The sequence below is a fragment of the Crocuta crocuta genome, unplaced genomic scaffold (genome assembly GCF_008692635.1).
Source record: "Crocuta crocuta isolate KB4526 unplaced genomic scaffold, BGI_CrCroc_1.0 scaffold70, whole genome shotgun sequence".
Lineage (NCBI taxonomy): Eukaryota > Metazoa > Chordata > Mammalia > Carnivora > Hyaenidae > Crocuta > Crocuta crocuta.
In genome coordinates, this window is record NW_027528417.1 from 7,406,768 (window position 1) to 7,428,491 (window position 21,724).

At 45.0% G+C, this 21,724-nt stretch overlaps 1 protein-coding gene across 8 annotated transcripts; it reads right to left on the reverse strand.

The window, feature by feature from the left end:
• Positions 1–807: 807 nt before the first annotated feature.
• LYZL4 (lysozyme like 4) lies at positions 808–12,862 on the reverse strand. Of its 8 annotated transcripts, none has more exons than XM_077754529.1 (6): positions 11,487–11,669; positions 9,959–10,034; positions 7,095–7,305; positions 6,832–6,981; positions 3,228–3,306; positions 808–1,061 (listed from the first exon to the last, which is right to left on the reverse strand). In XM_077754529.1, the coding sequence occupies exons 3-6, from the start codon at positions 7,231–7,233 to the stop codon at positions 992–994; spliced, it is 438 nt and encodes a 145-aa protein (XP_077610655.1). In that variant the 5' UTR covers positions 7,234–7,305; positions 9,959–10,034; positions 11,487–11,669; the 3' UTR covers positions 808–991. The 8 variants fall into 8 exon arrangements, with proteins under 8 accessions (XP_077610655.1, XP_077610654.1, XP_077610651.1 ...); XM_077754528.1 differs by having other exon boundaries at positions 9,959–10,064; XM_077754525.1 differs by lacking the exons at positions 9,959–10,034; positions 11,487–11,669 and adding an exon at positions 12,734–12,856.
• Between the last annotated feature and the right edge of the window lie 8,862 nt (positions 12,863–21,724).

The following is a 21,724-nucleotide window of genomic DNA, read 5'->3' on the forward strand; positions in this document are numbered from 1 at the left end:
GAGAGAGAGAAGGAGAGAATCCCAAGCAGATTCTCTAGGGATGTGGGCTAGATCCCACAAACCGTGAGCTCATGACCTGAGCCGAAATCAAGAGTTGGACAATTATCCGACAGCCACCCAGGTGCCCCACAGCACTGTTGATAAANATATACACACACATATATATGTATATGTATATATATGTATACGTATATATACATCTGTATTTTTTCTAGTTTTTCTTATGAGAGTATGTGTTTTTTATAATTTTTTAAAACTTAACATTTTAGGGGCTCAGTTGGTTAAGCGTCTGACTTCGGCTCAGGTCATGATCTCATAGATCATGAGTTCGAGCCCCACGTCAGGCTCTGTGCTGGGAGCCTGGAGCCTGCTTCTGATTCTGTCTCTCCCTCTCTCTGCCTCTCCCCGCTCACACTCTGTCTCTCTGTGTCTCAAAAATAAATAAGCATTAACATAAACTTGAAAAAACTTAAACTTTTCAGAAGAAAGAGCAACTGTCACTTGATTCTCTCAATAGAAGGACAAGGAGGATTTTGGAGTCTCACTTCCAGCTACGTGTCCCAATGTGGGCACAGGTTGGGATTGGTGGCCTGGCTTGCCCTTGACCTCTCTTTTCTTCTCCTGTGTCTTTTCTTCCCTTTCCTATTTAATATTGACATTCATGGACACACCTTGTTTTCTAGATAGTTTCCTTCCTCCAACTCCTACATCTAAGATTAAATAAGAATAAATCATGATGACGGTAAATAATGGTTATCAGAGTAGCAATCACAGGATCATAAGACAAGTGCAGACCTTTGGTCCAGGTTGAGTAAGCAGCTGGTTTATTCTGCATCCTGCATCCCTGGAGGAAGCAAACTTTTGTCCTTTGCCATCCGATGGAGCTTTCAAGCTGTGAGATAATCAACAGGAACAAGTGAAGGCAGCAAACAGAACAGCATCTTTATTTGGAAGGTGCCGCCAGAGAATGAGGTGAGGGCCGCCCCTGTGGCTACAGCCTGCATCCATCCAACCACCGCATCAGAGTGTCCGAGTACTGGCAGTTCAGGGACCAGGAGGGCCTGCAGAGGGGAAAGCAGGGAGAGTGGAGACGCAGGGCCTCCCCAGTGTCTGAGCTCAGGATCTGCAGCTCCCACACGCCCCTGCTGGGCCCTTTACAGCCCAGCCTGGCCTCTGAGGCCTTAGTGTATCTTGAGTATGAGCGTCTTGCTAACTCCAGGGCATGCTGGCACAAATGCTGGTGCTCCCTGCGTCCGCTGCATGCTCACACTGCCCTCCACCTCTTTCCAGAAGTCCCACACCAAGAACTGCAAGCCCCTGCCCCAGGCCTACAAGAGAAGTATCCTTAACTTCTCTGAAGTGAGCATCAGAGAAGCTCTGTGACTTGCCCAGGGTCAGAGGTTGAGTCCTTGATCTGAAATGGGAATCCCTGACCTTGAGCCAGGGCCCCTTTCACCTTTCCATGCAGATGTTTCACCCGTCGCCTTTTAAACTCCCTTCTAGTTCCTCCACACTGCCTAGGGCAGCTAGACTGAGTTTTTAAAAACTTTTCTCCTGATGCCCCTAAAAGTGATCTCTCTCTTCCCAGCCCCCACACCGGTACCCAGACCCAGGTCCTCTGCTCCCAGCCTAGAAGCTGGGGGTCACCAGGCCAGAAGCAGGCCGTTAGAAACCCTGTTTAGTTAGGCCATTCCACAGCCAGGCAGGCCTCCCTGAATCTTCCAGGGTAGGGGGTCCCACAGTTAGAGAAAGGACTGTGAACCCCTGTCCCCTCACAACTGGAAAGCAGCGGGGGAACACACACATACATATTTTCAGAAATTGCAAGGCTCTCCAGAGCTCAGGGCAGGCACTGCAGAAGGGAATCCTGTGGGCATACGGACCCTTGGACTTCTCCTTTCCTGTCTGCCTCATCCCTGCAGAGCTGCTTGATCTGATCTTTGAAAAGACACGGCTGCTTATTACTTTAATAAGAGTTCACTTTGCTGGGATTCCTGAGCAAGTGACAAGCCCTTAATCAGCCTCATCCAGCATATCTCTCCTTAGTGTTGTACAATAAAGATGATTTTAGCTCATTAGTGCCTACCCTACAGTGCCAGCCATGCTTCTAATTAATTGGGAGAATAAAGACTGTATGAAAGATATTTTAAACACTTGGAAGACACATTAAGGCGACTCCCACTTTAAAATACAATTTATTAAATTAGAAAAATGGATTAATGAATAAGTAGTATTGAGAACACTGACTCACCATTTGAAAAACATAAAGCTGGAGCCCTACTTCACTTTTTATACTAAAATAAATTCCAAGAAGACCAAAAATTTAAATATAAAAACACAACACCATGAAACTTCTATTTTCTAGTATTAACAGAAACTTAATATAGGGCTTATTTTGTACCAGGCACTGTCCTATATATTATTTTATTTTTTAACTTTTTTAATAATTTACTTTTGAGACAGGGAGAGAGAGCATGTATGTGTGAGCAGGGGAGTGGCAGAGAACGTGGGGATCAGAGGATCTAAAGAAAGTTCCAGGCTCCATGCTAACAGCAGAGACCCCAGTGTGGGGCTTGAACCCACAAACCATGAGATCATGACCTGAGCCGAAGTCAGACTCTAAACTGACTGAGACACCTAGGCACCTGGCACTGTTCTAATATAAAAGAAAACATGGCTTAATTTCTCTACAAACCTGGGGTGCTGTTTCATATTTTCACAAAATATTGAGGGATTTGATTCTGTAAAAATGTAAAACTCCTATATGAAGAAGCACCATAAACAAAGTCAAATTACAAACAGCAAACCTGAAAAAAAGTAGTTCACAAAGATCGTGTGATGAAGTTCTAATAACCCTAATTTATAAAGGACACATTTATTTATTTGAGAGGGGCAGAGAGTGTAGGATCCCACTAGTTTCACACTACAGATATGCAAAGACCAAGATTAGGCCAAGATTAGGATTAAAGATAATGGGTGGGGGCACCTGGGTGGCTCAATTGGTTAAGTGTCCAACTCTTGGTTTTGGCTCAGGTCATAATCTCAGGGTTGTGGATTCAAGCCTCGCATTGGGCTCTGTGCTGACAGCCCGAAGCCTGCTTGGGATTCTCTGTCTCTCCTGTCTCTCTGCCCTTCTCAAATAAATAAACTTAAAAAAAAATTTTTTTTAATAAAAATATAGTGGGCGAAGGTCATTAACATAGACTATTAGAAAATGTACCACTTACCATGCTCCCATCCCGTCTTTTTCTTTTACGATCTTCTTAACACATTCAATTGTCTTCTTCAAATCTGGATTCAGTAAAGCTGGGGAAAAAATGAAGTGGAACAAAACGACTCCACAACTTGGCAGCTAAGTCTGAGTGATGTCAGGGGAGGTACAGGTGCTCACATTTAGAGAGGCTCCCATACGATTCCAAGGATAAATCTATCCCTAGATTTTTCTCAGACAACACTGGGAGGTAGTAGCATGTGGTAATCTTTTACTAAATCTATTGATTTTTTTCTTGTAATTCTTATAATAATATTTTCATTAAAAATGTTTGGGTATAGTGCATATACTATGCAAAGCAATCTGAGAAGCGATGCAGACAGAATGGTGAACACAGTAAATCTGTCCCTGACTTCCTAGAGCCTGCAGTCTGAGAGAGGGTGATAAAGACCCTCGCAATTATAATACAAGCGCATCTGGCGTGATGGGGGAATGCAGCTTGGTGTGGGAGCTGATGAGTGGGGGCACCGCATTCAGGCTTTCGGGGTCAGGGAAGGGTCATTGGACCACGTGACATCTAAAAGACTAAGGAAAAGGAGTGGAGGAATCACAGAAAGAAAACTGTTCCAGACAGAAGAAACAGAGGTGCCCTGAGGAACCAGCATGACTAGGCATTGATCATCCCATTCTCTCCTTGGAATGTGGAAGCCAAGACTTCCCACTGGGGTTACTGCAATAGCTTCCTTCATGACTACACTTTGTCTCCTCCTTTCCCCAACACACCCTGATTGCTTTCCCTTAAAACAGTATTTCAGTGCCCCCTTGGCTGTAAAACAAACCCCCAAATCCTTGGCAGGAGTCCAACTTTGCCCCCCTATGCCCTCCCACTTCCACAACCTTACCCTTCCATCACCTTCCTCCATGACCCCACCATTAGAGACCTACCAAGGGGCAGGAGACAAAGCTATTGCCATCCTGAAAGTGGGTGCTTTACCCCTGATGCCCACAGCTTGGGAATCACATGCAGTTCCTCTTCCTGGACTTCATTCATGCTCATCTCCCAACCTGGATCAGCTCAACTAAATAGGACAGTCCTTAAAAGTCTGCCACTGACCACCATGCTCACTGGTTGGTGAGCTTGGGCCTGTTAGGTTTCTCCTTTCGTCTTGGCTACCAGAAAGCTCAGGGTGACTGCGCCCTGTTCCCTTTTCTGAATAAAATGTCATTTTGATGCAGCACTTAGCCACTAAATACATATATATATAACTACACAAACATACATATGTGCACACATAGATACACATGTGCATACACACTTACACATGTGCATACACACACACATGTGTGTGTGTGTGTGTCTAAGTGTGTGTGCACGTGTCCTAATCCTCAGCTGCTGTGTAAATTATTTGAATGAAGTTGTGTTCATCACGCATCGGGCAGTATACCAGACATCATGCTTAGCGCTAATGTACATTAGCTGCAGTACGTTAAGAACTCAACAAAAGCCCTGTGAGGTAGGTACTCTTATTGCCACCAGTTTACAGATAAAAAGCTAAGGCTCAGATCACATAACCAGTAAGAGGTGGAGCCAAGATTCTGTGTGGCCTCAAAGCCAGATAGACCTGCCACATGAGGACAGGATAAAATCCCGCTGAACTGCTCCCAGGACTTAGCGCAGGGCCTAGTACCTCTCTATGGTGCCTTGCTTCCTGGTGGCTCAAGGAAATCCTGCTGGCTTGCGGCTACAAATTCCCAAGGACTGTTTCCCCCTCTTTTTAGAATGTCTTTGCTTTCAGAACATTCTAGCTCATCTCTTCCAGCTGACAGTGCAGCTCTCGGAGTGTCTCCGGCGCACCTCCTTGCCTTGCTCAGGCCCCATTTACACGATGACCTCAAACCTTTGCCTTAGGCCACAGGGAATCAGCTGATGTCCCCAAGTTCACCATCCCCTTCAATCTTCATTTATCTGCCTGGATTCTTGCTCCTGATTTTAGCCTGTAGGGGTTTTCCTTTCTTGCCAGGTCAACCAGGGACTATAGATTTCTTTTTCAAGTGGGCTCCACACCCAATAAGGAGCTTGAACTCAAGACCCTGAGATCAAGAGTCACGTGCTCTATCAACTGAGTCTTTCAGTCACCCCAGGTTTAATTTTTCACATTTTATCTAGTGGGAGGATTTTTTAAAAGATATTGAACCATATTTTCATCACAGCACTCAGTACCCCCTCTATTACAGATAGTTATTTGTTTCTCCAGTCAGATTCTGGCAATCAACGAATCAATGAATCAGTCAATTAATCTTTTTATGAGAGATATATCTATTTGGTTTCTCTTTTTGGCTTGGCTACCAGGAAGCTCAGGGAGACACTGAATGGAATGATACATACATTATCCCACTGAATGCTCACAGCAACCTTAGAAAGTAGTTAATGTTGTCCTCACTTCACAGATGAGGGAGCTCTAGGGAGTGACTCGCACAAGTCATGCTGTGCACCTGTAAGGGGAGCAGCTGGGAATCCCACTGGGAATCCCAAAGGTGTTTTCTGCACCTTTCACTCCTTCTTGGCAATACTGCCTGACCTTGAACCTGGGAACGGTCTCACTCCTGTTTGTAGCCCCAAGGACGAGCGTGGGGCCCCATACCAAGCAGGACTCTCCTGGCCCACATAAGAAGTCTTTACCATGACCTCCCCACTCTGTCTCCTAATGACCCAGCTCAGCAGCCATAGGTTCTAGAACACTTCTCATTTATCACGGGGGAGGCAGGTGTGCTCGTTAGGGAGACACTGAGAACACTGGGCCCTTAGACCCTCCTGAAGCTGAATGACAGCCCCAGGTATCAGAGGGAGCTCTGCTGCACCCTGTCGATTCAGCCCTGACTCAGGAGTCAACCTGCTTGGGTTTGGCTCTCAACAATACCACCCACCAGCTGTGTGGCTTTGGGCATGTACTAACCCTCTCTGGACCTCAGTTTCCCCATTTATAGAATGGGGATAATAATGGTGCCCATGTCATGGGTGCCTTTGTGAATATTACACGGATTCAGATCCATGAAGAGCTTACGGGAGTACCTGGCAGGCTGCCAGCACTACAATGGCAACTTCAGGAGACCTGGCACTCAGTGGGTGCTCAGCAAGTGGTAGGATGATGGAACCCCGGGCAAGTGCAAACCCTTGACCACAGGTACTCGGGACCCCCTGAGAGCGGCAGGGAAAGCTCCCCTTGGAAGAGCTTACTCCTGTCTCCTTTCCGTGACCACTTTGCCTGTCCACGTGGCAGCAACCGTTCCTCTTGAAGTAGAACGTTGTGCCCAGGTGTGGGCAAAACGAGGTCCCCGCAGAGGCCTCTGCTCTAACCCTTCAGGCTCAGGTGGGCTCCGATGCCCACGGCCTCTCCTCCGCCTCCTCTCAACACTTCTGATGCCTTCTCTGTCTCTCTGGATGGGCACCTCCACTACTCTTTGGACAGCTCAGCCTGCTGTCTCTGTAGCCCCGTCTCCAGGCCCGCCTCCTCCCTGCTCTAAACCTGCACACTCCGGCCACCCCGAAGACAGGCCTCGGGAGCGTGTGCTGCAGCCCCCGTGCCCGGTGCCTGGGTGTGGCACGGAGGGAGGGGACCTACCGGAGCAGGACATGTGGCAGCGGTTCCTGCCTGTGTCGCACCAGTCACGGTTGGGGATCTGAAAGAGGCCGTAGCCGGTGTAGTCACGTTGGAAGTTCTCATAGACGGCCGTGGGGTTGAACTTGCTCTCAAAATAAGCCAGGCACACCCCTGAGATGGAACAGGAGGTGGGTGGCTAGGAGGAAGGCAGAGTTGGGGATGCCTGGGCAGAGGCCAGAGGAAAAGGGGGTGAGGAGAGGAGGGGCTTAGAGGGGCCTACTCACAGTTTGCAAGGCTGTAGCCCTCGAAATAATCCAGGCCTCCATCTTTGAGCTTCTTAGCCACCACGCAGCGCCCCATGACAGCCCCGCCACTTGGGACCACGAGGTAGCCGATGAGGGAAAGAACCATGGAGACCTTCATCTTCTCAGGCTCCTGGCAGCTCAGGTGAGCTGGCCGAGTCACAGAGGATTCCTGCCAGGACCCCTGGTTTCTCTGAAGGAAAAGGGTGGGGGTGTGCAAGTCAGTGTGTTTCAGAAAAAGGGGAGTCTCCCCTGGCTTAACCGGGATACTTCTTCCCACCCTAATCCTCTGCTTCATGTCACTGCAAACCCTGCTTCTCTTCCTCTACTTGACCCCCTATTTCCTAAGGAAATTGCTCTTGTGAAGGTCACACCCGCACATTCTTTCCCTCCAACAAAACCCAATGGCGTCAAAATCTCTCTTCCCATTTATTACGCAAGTAGAACTTGTTTATTAGGTATAAGTTAGAAAACAGAAAGAAGGAAAAACTTCATTGTGGTCCCACCTCTCAAGCACTGTTATTACGTTGAATATTTCCACCCCTGCATTTTATCCTAGAATATATTCAGAGTCTCACCCTTTCCACAATCTTGTCCCCAGGTAGTCTACAAGTCAAGCTCTGCTGAGCTTTTCTCTGGCTGTCCACACAAGGAGACCAATGCCAGTCCAGCCCAGGCCTGCCACATAGCAGGCGGGTTCTCACTGACAAAAGCAGGCAAGTCCCTGTGCGTCACAATTCCTGTGCTTTCTCATCTGTGAGAATGGGGGGTCATGTGTGGGGTGTGGAGTTCTTCCTTCTCCGTTTCTGTTGTCACCATCTAAACCCCCTCATCACCATCCCATTAACCACCCTCATCATCATCCCCGGAACCTCTCTCATCTCCTGACCCACCTCATCACCAAACCTTAAACCTCTATCATCACCATCCCCTTGTTATGCCGAGAGACACAGAGGCCAACCGAGATTACCGAAGCTGAATTAAGGGGCGCCTGGGTGGCTCAGTCGGTTAAGTGCCTGACTTTGGCTCAGGTCATGATCTCATGGTTTGTGGGTTCAAGCCCCGAGTCGGGTTCTGTGCTGACAGCTACTCAGAGCCTGGAGCCTGCTTCAGATTCTGTCTCCTCTCTCTGACCTTGCCCTGCTCACACTGTCTCTCTCTCTCTCTCAGAAATAAATAAAGCATTAAAAAATTTTTTTAAAATAAGATGAAGCCGAATTAAGTCTTTATGACCGGCTGGGACCGCACAGAGTTAACACAGAACTCTAAATATGTGGCCCTGAGTCCAAGGGCTTAGGGCTTTTCATAATGAGCAACAGAGAAGTGGGAAGTACAAAAGCAGAATTGAGCGGTTATTGTGAAAAGGCTACAAAATGATAAAGAGAGCAGCCCTTATCCTGGTGTGTAGGAAAACATTTATAATTTTGAAGACAAGGTTTAGGGTTTTGGGGAGTTCTAAGGGAATAGCCATTATCTCAAGGACAAAGTATGCAAACTGTGTCATAAACAACCAGTAGCACAAGACATTAACCCTTGACCTCTTATTTGTTTTCTGCCTTACACCTGAGGATAGTTATGTAGGTAACTCTGAGTGCAGGCCCAGAAGGTAAACTCTGGGTCAGGATGGAAAGACGTGGCTAAATTCATGTGCAACACCCTGAACCTCCTTCTGCACCTTCACCTAAACCTCCCTCATCACCATCCCCTGAACCTCCTTCTGCACCTTCACCTGAACCTCTCTCATCACCATCCCCTGAACCTCCTTCTGCACCTTCACCTAAATCTCCCTCATCACCATCCCCTGAACCTCCTTCTGCACCTTCACCAAACCTCCCTCATCACCATCCCCTGAACCTCCTTCTGCACCTTCACCTAAAGCCCTCTCATCACTGCAAGCTGTAGTCCAGCCTCTTTGTCTCCACTATTCCAGGCAGTGTTTATTTTTCCTTTCCTAAGTTTATATATTTATTTTGAGAGAGAGAGAGAGAGAAAGGAATTGAATCTCAAGCAGTCTCCACACTGTCACCATGGAGCCTAGCTAGGGGCTCGAACCCACAAACTGTGAGATCATGATCTGAGCCAAAATCAAGAGTCTGATGCTTAACCTACTGGGCCACCCAGGCACCCCAAGGTGGTGTTTTCAAACATGAGTGAGGAATGGCCCCAACGCATGTACAAATGTTACTTTTGGAATGCTTCTAGTTTTCTAGTCCTTATCATAGCAAACCCACACTTGGCTTTCTAAGCCCTCCATAATCTGGCCTTACCCTGTCCTCCCTCCATCAGGAGGAATCCTTCAGTCAGCTCTGAATTCTCATGTTGCTCCTTTTCTGTTCCTCTCTGCACCTCCCTGCCTCCCACCCCACTACCCGTGCCCCTTCACCTTAGTATCTCCACTCATGGCTCTTCCCAATCCTACCATGCTTTTCCCCACCCAATCACTGCTCCATCTTCAGACTGTTCACTATAGGTGCCACCTCCTTGAAGCCTGATGCAATCCTGGATGAACGTCCCCACTCTGAGCCCCTACTGCCCTCAGAGTCACCTCCAGACCACCTTGCAGGTGATTGTCCTGTTCTGTGCTGTGTCCTGTCTCTCAGACTAGAATGTGCAATTGGAAATGACACACATCTTCTTCCTGGCAAGCCCTACAATCCCCAACACTGCGGAAATAGATATTAATTAGACAACTAATTGCATCCTCCTGTTTGTTATCATCCACAGGTGTATGCGTGTCCTCCAGCCTACATTCACTTGCACAAGGGGTTCTTGACCTGGGCACTTAGGCTGGAATATCCTTTTTCCTGGGGGCTGGTCTATGCATTGGGGTTTATTTGGGAACACACCTGCCTTGAGGCGCCAGTAGCTCCTCCCCTTCAGTTGTGACAAACAAAAATGTCTTCATACACTGCCAAACGTCTCCTGGTGAACAAAGGTGTCCCCTGTTGAGAACTAATGACACAAATGTCTAACTTGGGAAAAGGTTAGAAATAAATGAATACGTTCCTGAACTCGAAGCATTTTACTATTCAACATTTGTTTAAACTCTCAAGTCACATGATTGGTTACAGACCTCACCGTTATATGACATTTTAGAGGAGGACTTAGCATTTAAGTGCTCAGGCTTGGGAGTCGGATTGTCTGGGTTCAAATTCTGACTTTACCCTGTAATAGCTGGGATTTCAGGGATCCCAGGAATGATCGAAGAGAGTTACTCAGCCTCTCTGTACCTCATCTAAATAATGATTAAAATAATACTTACTTAATTATGTTGATTTAAAAAGGAAATGAGTCAAATATGCAAAGTATATAATCCCCAGAAGACATGTGTCTTTTTGAGCTGTGGTCACCCTCCTTGCCTTTACCTTAATAACAAAATTCCAATGCATATTGGAAGAGAAGTTCATGTTTACATTTTCCAGCAGAGCAAAGGCTATTTTCAGGTGATATCTGTCTCCCAGACTCATAAAAGGCATGTTGAGTCCTCCGTCCTAACCTCTTAGTGATTTCACTGAGAGTCCTGACTCCTCCTCTACCAGTTTCTCCACGTCCCGCCATCTCCTCTGCCACCACCCCAGTCCAGAAGTCACCATTACCTGTGACTTCTGTAGAGGTTTCTAGATGCACTCTGAAACCCTACAGTCCTCTCCTATTCCCCCATCCCTATTATCCACACAACAATAGAAAGTCTTTTTTAAAAACATATATCCAGTCATATCACCCACCTCCAGTGGGTTCCCCTGACACTTCAAATGAGATCCAACTTCTCAACCAGGCCAACAAGACCCTTCCTGCTCTATCCCTTGAGCACTTCTCTAGTCTGATTTCACACCTCTCTTTCCGCCATGCTCACAGTCATGACCTGAGCTGAAATCAAGAGTCAGACACTTAACCAGCAAAGCCACCCAGGCACCCCTTTCATCTGCTGTTTCTTCTGCCTGGAATAGGACTCGCCCAATCACCACACAGCTTGCTTTTTGTGGTCATGGTCTCAGCTCAAAACTTATCTCAGTATCTCCTCCGATCACTGCTCCATCACAGAAAATCATTTCTTTTTTTCTTCATAACATAAGTCAGTTTCAGAAATTACCTGGTTCATTTATTTGTTCCTCTATCTCCCATACCAGAGAGTAAGCACCCAGAATGCAGAAACCTAGTCTGTTTTGTTCTCTGCTTTATCCCCAGAACTTAGAACAGAGCCTGATGTATAGTAGGTGCTCTGAATCTCTGTTGAATGGATGAATGAATGAATGAATGAATGCCAACTCTTCCCAACAGAACTGTCGTTGTATAAGCAATAAATGGATTTCTGAGTGTCTCTTGCACCTGGGTATCACCATAACTGTGCTGGTTCCTGCCCGCCCAGGAGCTTACCAGTTCACCAGTCCTTCTGTAGACCTTGGTGCCTCCTCACAGGAGGGGAGGAGCAGCCACTGTGGCAGCTTTGACCTTTATAGCAGGAAAGTTGCTCTATGCACTCAGTTCCCTGGGCTTTTCAGATTCCACTTCCTTGGTAAGCTGCTTACCTCCACCCAAGAGCTTCTAAACCCCAAGTGCTTCTCCATAACGTGCTCTTCTAGAATCTTTTCTATGACATCAGTTGCTATACCCAAGAATATTCTGAAGCAGGCAGGGTCTGTCACCAACACAGTGTATTAGTTTTCTATCATTGCTGTACCAAGCAAGCTACATCAAACTTAGCAGCTTAAGCTACACAAACTTATTATATTAAAGTTTTGTAGGAGAGAACCTATTCCATTGCTCATTCAGGTTGTTGGCAGAATAAAGATCCTTCAAGAAGATGTGGTTTATCTATACAATGGAATACTACGTGGCAATGAAAAACAATGAAATCTGGCCATGTGTAGCAACATGGATGGAACTTGAGGGTGTTATGCTGAGTGAAATAAGTCAGGCAGAGAAGGACAGCTACCATATGTTTGCACGTATAGGAGGATTAGGGGGAACTTAATGGAGGACCGTGGGGGAAAAGAAGGGGGGAAAATAGTGGGGGAGAGGGAGGGAGGCAAACCATGAGAGACCCTTGGATGCTGAGAACAAACTGAGAACTGATGGGTATGGGGGGAGGGGAGAGGAGTGATGGGCATGGAGGAGGGCACTTGTGGGGATGAGCACTGGGTGTTATATGGAAACCAACTTGACAATAAACTATTAAAACAAAAAAGAATAAAGATCCTTGTAACTGTAGGACCAAGATCCCATTTCCTTGCTAACTGTAAGCTGAGGGCCGTTCCCAGGGGCCATCTGCATTCCTTGATGCCACCTCCCGTCCCCTATCTTCAAAACCAGCAATGATGGGTCAAAACCCTCTCATGCTTTGACTCCCTCCTTCTTTTTCTAATGTTGTTGTATCTCAGACTCACCTTTCTTTTAAGTATTTATTAATGTTTATTTATTTTAGAGAGAGAAACACCAAGAGTGTGAGCGGGAGAGGGGTGAGGGGAGGGGTGTGGACACAGAATCTGAAGCAGGTTCCAGGCTCTGAGTTGTCAGCACAAAGCTTGATGTGGGACTTGACCCCACGAACTGTGAGATCATGACCTGAGCCAAAGTTGGACACACTTAATCTACTGAGCCACCCAGGTGCCCCTCTGGCTCACCTTTCTGCCTCTTCTCTTCCTTATAAAGACTTGTGTGATTAGATTGGCCCACCCAGATATCCAAGATAAGCTCCCCATCTCCAGGTCCTTTCTTTCTTGTCATGTAAATAACATGTTCAGAGGTTTCAGGTGTAAGGGAATGGAGATCTTTGGAGGACCACTATTCTGCCTATCACAGCATCCTTGCAGATCCCCACAAAACTGCCATCTAGTAGGGAGCAGTGGGAGAAGCCATTGTTTTGTTCATCTAGTCACAATGGGGTCATGGTCAAGGACATCCGCATTTGTGAGATGAGGGCACCAGATTGGGTTATCTTTAAAATTCCTTCTAGCTCCAAAGAGTTAAAAGATGTTGAAATGATTGACAATAATGCTAAACTTTTGAACACACTGAAGTCCTTCTGGCTGGCTCGATTATGACTGGTAATTAGTTGATTAATTAAAAATGATAAATAGAGAATCATAAAAGAAACAGGCCATAAACTCCAAAACCTTAACCCTAAATGCACATGGGCTCAAAAATCTTTAGTGATGGCCTTTTCATAGATATGAGTTAGGGACTGGAGCACTGCTTAAGGTTTTGGCGTGCATGATATTCCATTTCTAATTTCTATATCTTTAAAGCAAATAAAAAACTTGAAAACATAAGCAAAGCAAGAACTTAAAGACATAAATCAAAGCAATGTCTCTTAGATTTCCTTTTCTAGATTTTCAAGTTTTTCTAAACTTTCTTAGATCACTCACAATTATCCCTGTAGTAGAATAATTTGCCTTTCTCAAGTCTTTCAAAGCACTCATCTTTAAGTTTAGATAATTAACAAGCTGGAATGACTAATTTGTCCTAGTTTGTCTGGACAAAGCCTTATACTCACATAATTGACCTGTCAGTCTTAATGGCACATCTCTATTTCCTTTTAACTCTTCAACTAAATTTGCAAAAAAGTCACCACTACTACTCATCACGAGAGTATTTTGCAACTTTATGTACTTTTAAGTCATTTTTCAAATGTAATCTTGAATTCTCATGCTTTCCAGAAAACCTGTAGTCAAGAGAGACTATGTCTCTTCTCCCAAAGTTGGGAGAGGGGATCAGAAGTCTTTCAGAGGCGGTCTGGTGATTAGCCCTCTTTTCTCTCCCCCATACCTTCACTGCTATTTGTCCAGAGCTCCACTTCTGTGCAAGACTTTAGTGCATTCACTAGAGCACCTCGGAAAACATAAAGCATCTACCATTTTTATTATTATTGGGGTTGGTGCAGAGATGTCATGGAACAGTTTAGGGCAGAGGCTGGCAAACTACAACTCACAGATGAAACCTGGCCAGCAGACTATTCTCATAAATAATTTTGCTGGAACACAGCCATCCCCATTCATTCACGTATTTGGTTAAAATAAACTATTAGAAACAACTTATATTTCCATCAGTATTACACAAGTTACGAAATGATTTCATTCAGTGGAATTCTTTGCAGCCTTGGAATTAAGCAGGCAACTCTCCACATGCTAATATGGAAAGATATTTATGAAATAATTTTAAATAAAAAGGAGCCTCAAATCAGTATCTATGCGTGCAACAGGGAGTAATATTAATGCATATTTGCTTGTTCTGTATATGGAAAGATATGCAAAAAATCTATTACATTTGATCACAATTTCAAAACAAATAAATTACCTATTAAAAATTAAACAAAATATTTTAAAAGGTTTTAATGGCAGAGAAGAAAGTAGATTTTGAGTAACTGTTCTCATGCAGGTAGTTTCACACAGTCATACACACACAAACATGCCTACCAAACACGTTTTGAGCATCTTGGTCACATGAGTGAAATTAGAACTTCCTAGAATCAATTTGTTTTAAAATGAGGAAAAAGTGCTTAGACCTGTGCAACTATCCAACTGACCTACCAAGTTAGATAATAATTATAGCCAGACACGGCTCCCCCACACTGTTCGACCTGCATCCTACTCTTCAGTCTTCCTTTATTCATTCAATCATTAAAAGAGCAGTTATTAAGGACAGACTATGTACTGGGTCTAGGGTGGGCTCAGTGAGGAACCAGACACATCTTCTGCCCTTAAACTTGAAGGAACTGTCAGGCTAATGGGAGGACATACATGAAAATTAAAATGTAGTAAGCTGAGACATGAAAGGTTAGTGTGCATAGAAGATGGACTAAACCAGCCTCAAGGCAGCCCAAACTGTAATGTTAAGGGATGAGATTCTGCCACTGGTTTTGAGATAAACTTAAATCTCTTGGGGCAAGTCCATCTCTGTCATTCCTGAGAGTGCTCTCCGCCTCTGTAAGGTGGATTCATAAGCTGCCTCCAAAGCGTGAGCACTCTAAATTTTCTACCTGGACCTGCCCATCCTTCACTCGCCCATCATCTGCGGAGGGCTCCATCCATGGCTCCAGTGGTGAGCACATTACCAGGCCTAAGCCATTCAACACATCACATTTCTTTGGGCACAGCGACTGGTTCAGGAATGATCAAGTAACCTAAGCTGCACCAGTCATAGAGAAGATTAAGCTTTTGATTTAAAACTTCTAGAAAAGAGGTGTACCCCAGTGTCTGTGAATCTAGGAGAAGAGGGGGAGCTTCTGAAATGACTGCATCATATAAGGTCACCATCATCGGGCCACAACGAGGTCACCGTGATCTGATCACAGTGAGGATCCAGAGAATGAAGACAACGTCACAGCCAGCGGAGCCAAGAGACAAAGACAAAACTAAGTCTTGGTGACATCGTTTGAATTCTGGATCAGGCTGTACCTGAAGCCAGTTCATCTTGGGACTTTCTATTCCTCTTGGTTTCATCCAGTTTGAGCTGTGTCTTGAGTAGCCCTGACCCACTCACCCTTTGAGAACAACTCAGGGCTCTCCAGCTTGGTAGGTAACAGAGCCCATCAGAACTACCCTTTCCATCCTGATTTCTCTCATGAGAGTCGAGGACTTTCTCTGTGTTTATCTTTATGTAAAAATTCACTGTTCTGTGTGTCAGTAGTTGGATTTCATTCCTCTTTCAGCTGACATGTAGGGAACCCACAATACCCTTGGTTGCCTTTTTAAAAAACAACTTTAGGGGCGACTGGGTGGCTCAGTTGGTTAAGCCTCCGACTTCAGCTCAGGTCATTATCTCATGGCTCCTGGGTTTGAGCCCCGCATCGACAGCTCAGAGCCTAGAGCCTACTTCAGATTCTGTGTCTCCCTCTCTCTGCCCCTCCCCTGCTCACACTCTGTCTCTCTCTCCTGCAAAAATAAATAAAATTTTTTAAAAAGTTTTTAAACAACTTTATTGGGACGTCTGGGTGGCGTAATTTGTTATGCCTCTGACCCTTGGTCTCAGCTCAGTTCATGACCTCCCGGTTCTGAGTTTTAGCCCCACATTGGGTTCTGTGCTGATGGTGTGAAGCCTGCTTGGGATTCTGTCTTTCCTTCTCTCTGCCTCTCCCCCACTTGTGTTCATGCTCACACACACTCTCTCTCTCTCTCTCTTTCAAAATAAATAAACTTAAAACATAAAATAAAAATAACTTATTGAAATATAATTTATTCTATATAATTAACCTATTTAGAATATAGAATTGGATGATTTGGGAATATTATGCTATATTTTTTAGTTGTGGTAAAATATATGTAGCATAAATTTTGTTATTTTAACCATTTTCCAGTGTACAATTCAGTAGCATTAATTACATCCACAGTATTATGTAACCATCACTGATATTTACAAAAATTCTTCATCACCCAAACAGAAATTACACCCTTTCATGCCTCCTTCCTGCCTCTTTCATCTTTCTGTCTCTGTGAATTTGCTTATTGTAGGTACTTTATAGAAGTGGAAGCATACAATGTTATCTTTTGTTTTTGGCCTTTTTCACCTTGTTTGACTTTTTAACTTATTCTAAAAATGAAAGTAATTGGATCACTATTGATTTTCCTGATGCTCCTCACACAAAGAATTCATCTCAAGGCCAGATTGACATTTATGTCCTTCAGAGTTATCCCAAACAAGCCTATGTCAATGCACCAGTTCATTTTTATTATGGAACACCCACATTCCTGGTGTCCTCTGGTTTTCCAGAGGAGTGCCTCTGGTATGTTCCTGTGATCCCCAGAAGCTCTGACGTCATATGTCCTTTCCAGGAATGGGGGGTACACATTCCTCAATGGCCATGATATAAACTGAATTTGCATGAGGAAAGAAAGTTGTGGCCTTGATATATATTACATGGTTCTGGGATTAGAAGGGAATGTGTTTATACTAGAAATTTATCCAAAGGATACAGGAGTGCTGATTCATAGAGGCACATGTACCCCAATGTTTATAGCTGTGCTTTCAACAATGACCAAATTACGGAAAGAGCCTAAATGCCCACCAACTGATGAATTGATAAAGAAGATGTGGTTTATATATACAATGGAATACTAGTTGGCAATGAGAAAGAATGAATCCTGCCATCTGCAGCAACATGGATGGAACTGGAGAGTATTATGCTAAGTGAAATAAGTCAGTCAGAGAAAGACAGCTATCATATGTTTTCTCTCTCTCTCTCTCTCTCTTTTTTTTAATGTTTTATTTATTTCTAGGAGAGAGAGAGAGAGAGAGAGACAGCATGAGCAGGGGAGGGTCAGAGGGAGAGGGAGTCACAGACTGAAACAGGCTCTAGGCTCTGAGCTGGCAGTCAGCACAGAGCCCGATGTGGGGCTCGAACCCACGAACCGCGAGATCATGACCTAAGCGAAAGTCGGACGCTCAACCGACTAAGCCATCCAGGCGCCCCTATGTTTTCTCTCATATGTGGAATTTGGGAAACTTAACAGAGGACCATGGGGGAAGGGAAGGTGGAAAAAATAGTTACAAATAGAGAGGGAGGGAGGCAACCCATAAGAGACTCTTAAATACAGAGAACAAATTAAGGGTTGATAAGGAGGGGCGGGAGAGAGGGGGAAATGGGTGATAAGCATTGAGGAGGGCACTTGTTGGGATGAGCACTGGGTGTTGTTATGTGAACGATGAATCATGGGAATCTACGCCCAAAACCAAGAGCACACTGTATACACTGTATGTTAGCCAACTTGACAATAAATTATATTTAAAAAAAAAAAGAAGAAGAAGAAGAAGAAGGGAATGTGCTTGTTCTGAAGAACGTGCACTGCTGAAAAATATTCTTTCCTTCAGTCCTAGAATCATGTCCCATTTTTAGGCTCTCCAGCCTCCCAGATTCCTCTTCCTTAAGCGAGTCCTTGAGAGAGAGCACCACACACCACTTTTTGTCTTTTCAGCTTTATGGGAAGCCAGAAAAGGTGTTACTATGCCTCCAGCCCACCTCTCACACCTATACAGCCACCCATCAGTAGTGGACACAGTTAAGGGCATCTCCTTGGCTTATTGTGAAAGAGTCCTTTCCTTTCCAGGAGCCTGTGAGAGCTGGGCTGGGGTTCATTTCTGATGAGATAACAGCACTTTTGCCTTGGAGACCTTTCAGAGAACTCAGATGTAGGTGAAATACAAGATGAGGGGCAGCTCAAAGATGAGGGGCAGCTCAAAGATAGCCTCAGAGCCTGGAGACTGGTTGACCAAGAACCAAAGTGCTTTTCACAAATATAGGTTAATCAATAAATATCCCATCTGCAAAAATGACGACCTCTGAAAAGGCATATTATCAGAAAGGAAACTCCACCCTCATCCGCTGTGGTAGACTATTTGCCAAAAGAGAAAGGCCACAATTCCACGCTTCTCTGTATCCATGCCTCTTGGTTATGTCAGTTGACCTCATGTCTTGCTCTGACCAACAGAAGGCATGGAAGTGATGTAGTGCCAGCATTGATCCCATGCCGGAAGAGGCTTTGCAGCTTCTGATCACTCTGAATCCTACCACCCAGTCTCATGTTCTGAGAGATGAATGGCACCTATCATCCCTCTTGCTCCAGTGGACAGCCAGTTAGTTAGCTAGGATGTGAGTAAGGTCACCTAGACAAGCCAGCCTCTAGCTGACCAAAGATGCTTGAACGATGATGGCCCAAACCAATCAAGTCTGTCAAGATAGGCACAACTGCCCACTTGACCCACAGACTAATGAGCAATAATGCATGACTCTAGTTTTAAGCCACTAAGTTTGTATTTGGGGTGAGGAGAGGTTGTTACATAGCAGTAGATAACTGACACGTCCCAACTCTGTGTTCTTGCCCTGGCTCAAGTCTCTAGGCAACCATCTATCTGGGCCTTTAGCATATTAGCTATCTGTTCTGGCTCCCTATTAACAAGCCACCTTATTGATCGTGCAGCATTGGTGGGTCAAGCTGATACTGCAATCGCACAACCTCCGGCAGAGGTATAATTTCCACAGGGAAGAGGATTTCCTTTTCCCTTTTATATGACCACGTTTACCTTTGCCAGAAAAACCGACAAGAAGCTCTTGGCTCTCTGATGAGAGGCCACTTCCAGCGAAGACACCAGAGTTTGCTGTCCCACCATTTGCCCTTAGTGAATCATGCGCACAACTGGATGGAATGGGTTTTGTGTTGCCAATGGGATTTAATACACTGGGTAAACTGGGGGGAGTCTTCCCTTTCTTAGACCAACAGCTTGTGGCTCTGAGCAATGTTTATTCACCTAAAATATTTATGAGACCCTAATGTGTGATAGAAACTCTGCCAACTGCTGCAGATGCCAAGAAGAGCTCACAGCATGGTGGGGAACTTAAGCAGGTTAAAAAATTATAGCAGCATTTTAATAAATGCCGTAATAGAAGTCCATTCACACTTCTGTGGGGACAAAGAGAAGAGAGCCCTAATCTGCCTGGGGTAGGGGTAGGATGGGGTCAAGGAAGGCTGAGCTGAGGAAGAGATGTGGAAACTGAGTCTCATATGATGAGCCAGAAGGCCACCAGCAAGATGAAAGTGGAGTGTGCTTGAGCTGTGCTTCTGACCCTCCTTCGTTGTCTCCATCCCCTACCCACCAGCGCCATCTTGCACAAGTGCCTTTGGAAAGATAGAAACCTCCACCTCCGCTAAAAAAGCAGCTGCCCTTTCTTGAGGCCTGCTCATGTCAGGCACTGGACTAGGAGGGTAACATGAATCAGATCATTTAATCATTATAACCTTCCTGACAGTTAATATTATTGAGATTAATAGAATGTGATTCCCAATTTTATGAGGAAAAATCCAATACTTAGGAATAACTTGTCCAAGACCACCGGCAGGTAAGTGCGTGGGTAAGGGCTCCATTCCAGAGCCTTCCTTCAGCCTGCTGCTGTCCTGCCACTCAGCGCAGTACCCTGAGCCTTCTGCTTCTCTCTCTCTGTCCTTTGGGTTCTTCAGTTTCACGCCACTATGTCCAAATGTAGATTTCTTCTAATTTATTTATCCTACTTAAAATTTGTTGAGTCCCCTGAATCTGTTGATAATGAATAATTTTCATTATTTCCAAAAAGTTTTCAGGCACTCTCACTTCGCCCTATCTTTACTGTTTTCTTCATCTCTCCTTTTTCCATGTCTGTACCTCTGGGATGTATTTTGGATAACTTCTTCAGGTCTATCCTCGCGCTCACTAATGCTCCCTTCGGGTATGTTGAACCTGCTGTTAAATCCAAGAATTGAGTTTTTCATTTCACTAATTCAACATTCCACATATAGAAGTTCTATTTTTTCAGATCTGTTTTTTCCCCTTAACTCATGTTCTTAACCTCACCATTATTTTCCTGAAACCATATTAAGCACACTTATTTTACATCCTGTAAAACCCTGGGAATTATTATTCCGAAGAGCTCTGGGAAGGTCCGATCCTATTCTCTTTGCTCTCCAGCTGGCTGGTGGTGAAGATTTCTCGGAGAAAATAGAAGCTCTTGCCACCAACTTTACTCCATGCTCAGCTTTAAGACAAGCAATTTTCCTTGCAGTCTCCACGTCAGGATGACTAGTTCACTACATTGGGTGTGGAGCTCTTTGGAGCCCCAGCCTCACAGGGGCTCTTCTGTAAGACTCCACCTCTCCTCCCCACCAAAGTCCCCCAAGGCTATGCTGTCAAGACAAAAACTGCCTACAGTATTCCATTTACCTATCTGGATCCCACCCCCACTGAATTTTAAACAGGGGTATTTGTGTGTGTGTATTGTTTTGGTTTGGTTTCTCAAGGATATATTCAATTAATTTTTTATTCAGTATTTTTAGTTTTGTTTAGCAGAAGTTTCAATCTGCTTACCCAGATCACCATACTACCGAAAAGGTAGCATCTTACTGTCCTGTACAAAATAAACAGCATACAAAAATGATAACCAGCATCTATTGACTACTTACTGTATGCTAGACTCTAGTCTGAGCCTTTTATATGCCTCATCTTATTTAATATTCAGAGTACCCTTCTCAGGAGACAGCTGAGACTCACAGGTTATTAGATGCCCAGTCTACAGGTAAGGAAACTGAGGCCCAGGGAGATGGCATGGCTTGCCTGAGGTCACAGAGTTCCAAGAGACCAGAGGTTGTGTGTCCAACCACCTTGCTGCCTTGCTTGGGTAATGCTATGCATATACTGCTTTGCAGAAAAGTTGCCTCTCTTAGACCATTGGAAATATTTGAAATAATTGGAGTGAGGGAGTTCTGGGAACACATTGATGACAAGACTGTGCCCACCCTGTCTATATGGATTGAGGGTCCCACAGGCCTGAAACACCTTCACATTTTTTATGTTTACAGAGTGTCCATGATATCCTTGGGCATTTACAATAGAAGATCTGAAGAACAGCACAACACATGCCTCTTCTCCTTTTACAGATGAGGAGACATAGCACATGCAGAGGCCACAGGGCCATGTACCTGGGGAGTCAGGCTGAGAACCTCTCAACCCCAAACCTGGCCTTCCACATCTTCTCTGTTATGGAGCCTTCGCACTCCCCTTTCTTCCACCTCGCACACATACACCCCACAGGGCCTGGTGCCCTGAGCTCCAGGTCACCAGGTGTCTGTGCCAGCACTGCTCATGGCAAGGATGTC

Coding starts and splice junctions, on each gene's coding strand:
- LYZL4 (XM_077754525.1), bottom strand. CDS start 12,811: ATGGGGAGCTTATCTTGGATATCTGGGTGGGCCAATCTAATCACACAA. Junction 7,306..12,733: donor GGAAGAGAAGAGGCAGAAAG/GTGAGCCAGAGG, acceptor CTTTTCCTTCAG/AGAAACCAGGGGTCCTGGCA. Junction 1,062..3,227: donor AAAGACGGGATGGGAGCATG/GTAAGTGGTACA, acceptor TCCCCTCTGCAG/GCCCTCCTGGTCCCTGAACT.